General features: G+C 47.4%; 1 protein-coding gene across 1 annotated transcript; it reads right to left on the bottom strand.

Annotated features, from left to right (window-relative positions):
* Positions 1-838: 838 nt before the first annotated feature.
* Positions 839-2,666, bottom strand: nkx6.2 (NK6 homeobox 2). The gene is made up of 3 exons (XM_076076602.1): positions 2,225-2,666; positions 1,449-1,612; positions 839-1,087 (listed from the first exon to the last, which is right to left on the bottom strand). The coding sequence occupies exons 1-3, from the start codon at positions 2,664-2,666 to the stop codon at positions 839-841; spliced, it is 855 nt and encodes a 284-aa protein (XP_075932717.1).
* Between the last annotated feature and the right edge of the window lie 489 nt (positions 2,667-3,155).

Raw genomic sequence — 3,155 nt, forward strand, 5'->3', positions numbered from 1 at the left:
CTGCTAAATAAATCAGTTCTATTAAAATGCTCACAGTCCCCCTCAGAGCTGCACAAAACACATCATGGGACCTAAAGCCGTGTAATCTGCCTTTAACTCAGAGTGTGTGTGTGTGTGGGGGGGGGGGGGGGGGGGGTAATAATGGTAATAATGTCTGTTTTCCACTCATATGAAATTATTATAAGTAAACCAGTTAACAAGAGCATTCAAATGTCTCCTTCAGAGCAGAACGCGCGGCCTCGTTGGCTTGCAAATGTCCCGAATATTGTGTGAGAGGTGTGGAGGGAAATAATGCAACAACTGTCGTGAATTAAAACCGCAAAGCAGCGTTACTTGTGGAATAAAATTCACGCTAATGAGCCCAACACTGATCCGGATAGTGTGTGTGTGTGTGTGTGTGTACTATTGTGTTTACATTTACACAGGTTGTTGAAACTTCACTTGTGTATGCGTAAAAACTGATTTGCGTCGCCAAAGCAATGTCCCGTCCCAACACGTGCGTGTACTTTACACTCGCGTGTCATCAGTCTTCTTGAAGTCCAGGTTCAGGAGTCATATCTCCGTGTTTGCAGTGTCTGTAAGTTGGTTTGGATGCGGTCAAAAGGCGTCTGGTTTCTGCGTCTTTTTCGCGCGTCTTGGCGCACATTCAGGGTTTTTTTTACGCATTTTCTTGTTCTGCCTGAGCATAATGCGACCCCCCACCCCCACCCCTCAGGCGCATGTTTCGCAGTGTCAGCAGGTGGAAAGGGGGTCAGAAAGAGCGCGACAAGTCTCTGTTGGACCCTTTTGCCCTTCCTCTTCCTCCTACGTGTGCCCCCCTCCCGCCACGCTGTGGGCATCACAAGGTGTCCGAGCTGTTGCTGCACGGGCTGATCAGCGCCAGGTTGGTGGCCTTGTGCTTTTTCAACAGTCTCGTGATCTTCTCGTCGTCCGAATTGGGGTCCAGGGGCTTGTTGTACTCGTCGTCGTCCTCGTTGTCCGAGCTCTCCTTCATCTTCTCCGTCTCAGAGTCGTGCTTCTTCTTGGCCGTGGCCATTTCCGCAGCGTGTCTCTTCCGCCATTTGGTCCTCCTGTTCTGAAACCAGACCTGTGGAGGAGAGAGGGAGGAAGAGATGCTCAACAGGTCCACGAATGATGATAATAAAAAATGATCAAAAGTAATCAAAAAGCACCAAACCAAAATGATCCATTAAAAGAATCGGGTGCAAAACACACTAAATTAAAAAAAACAATATAAATGACTAATAACAGCATCAATAAAAACAATAATTTAAATAATATAGGTTGTATCATGTAATTCATCACAAATAACTTTTTATCTTCGTCTGCGCACCAATAAGTGGAATTTCACAGATTGCAGAAAAGAGAAGGTTGACCAAATAAAATGTTCCACATTTTGCAAAAATGACAAAGCAGGTGTTTTTATTTATATATATATTTCTGTTTACCTTGACTTGACTCTCGGTCATCCCTAAAGAGTAGGCCAGGCGGGCTCTCTCTGGGCCGGCCAGGTATTTGGTCTGCTCGAAAGTTTTCTCCAGTGCAAAGATCTGCTGTCCTGAAAAGGTCGGTCTGGAGTGTTTCTTCTTCCCGTCCTTGTCCAACATCATAGCTTGACCTGAAGGAGAACGCGCAAGGAGGCATGGTTATGTAAACATAGTGCAACTTCAGACGACTGCATTATTATTTTCTTTATTTATTTGGATTCTATTACAAGTCAATTCAGAATGAGCCTCTAATATTCCTAAAACGTGTGTCTGAGGAACATGGCGAGTTTACTGACAAAACTATCTACGATGGCGCCCTTTATTAAAGCTTTAATACCATTATGGTATTAAAGCTTTAATAAAGGGCGCCATTGTATATATATATATATATATATATATATTTATTATGTACAAGTTTGAAAGTCCTGCCAAGTAGCCTATCACATTATAATTAAATGTTCTATCAAGAACTTCCAGTGTCTGTGATGCTCAATGGTAGCCTCTATTATGGTGGCCAACATGCATCTCTTCAACAATTAATTATAATAGATTTAGATCACGTGATCACTGTGTATCATATTGTATTTGTGTGTGTTTGCTTTGTGTTGTTTTAGAAATGATATCTAAAACCATAAGCAATATTCTAAGACCCCACAGAGGAGCCGTGATGTTTTCTCTCTTTCTTTCTGAATTTATACATTTCCTCGAACAGTGTACAAGCAGACCGGCGGTCAGACGGGACTTACTAGGACAGGGAAGCCGCGGGTCCCTCCAGGGAGAACCCTGCATCACCCCGGGCCAGAAGATGGGCGCCCTCCCCGGCAGCTCGGCCAGGGGCTTCGGGTACCGCGACATCGCCGCCGGGCTGAAGTACATCCCCGCTGCCGCCGCGGCGGCCGCGGTGGTGGTCAGGCCGTTTATCCGGGGGAACCCGGAGAGCAGCTGTCCGGCCGCGGTGATGGGTCTCCCCAGGATGTCGCTTATTCCGTGCGGGGTCCCTAAGGCCAAATGGGAGTTGAGGCAGGAGAGCTGGGGCTTGAAGCCCACCGGGCTCTGCTGCAGCGAGTACGGGAACAGGGACGTCTTCATCTCGGTCATGTTGTGCAACGCCGCCAGCGGGGTGCTGCCCAGGACGAAAGCACTCTGCCGGTTAGCCTCCATTTGCCCGATCGCTAACATTTGTGAACATGAACCACCAAACCCGCCTGGATAAAAAACCGGAGATAAAATAATGACCTTTCAGAGTAAATAAAGGCGCAGAGCGGACTGGTGGTACTCAGGATCCAGGCCACTTCTGCCGCCTTCTGCAAAAGTATCCCGGATAAGGAAGAAGCAGACTCTTGAAATGTTGAAAAACTTGGAGCAAAAGCGAACTTCTCTTCTCTCGTGGGAAGTGAAAAAGCTTGGTCAAAACTCCCACAAAATGTCTCTCCGCGTGCTTGTTTCGGTCGCAGTCTGCCAGCTGGGAGAAGGCTGCATGCGTCCGCCGCAGGAATCCTCTCGGAAGTCGGCCGGTCTGATGATGTTTTTAGTGGTTTTGATGGGAACCATTAAAGGGTCGACTTGTCTTTCCATAAATTGACTCGCTCTAGGCTGGGAGTGAAGCGGGACCCGCTGATAATAGCGCAGCCACCTGCACGCGCGCTATTCCCATTGGACGTGGGCTGA

This window comes from Anarhichas minor, unplaced genomic scaffold (genome assembly GCF_050575085.1).
Source record: "Anarhichas minor isolate MPS153535 unplaced genomic scaffold, ASM5057508v1 ptg000058l, whole genome shotgun sequence".
Lineage (NCBI taxonomy): Eukaryota > Metazoa > Chordata > Actinopteri > Perciformes > Anarhichadidae > Anarhichas > Anarhichas minor.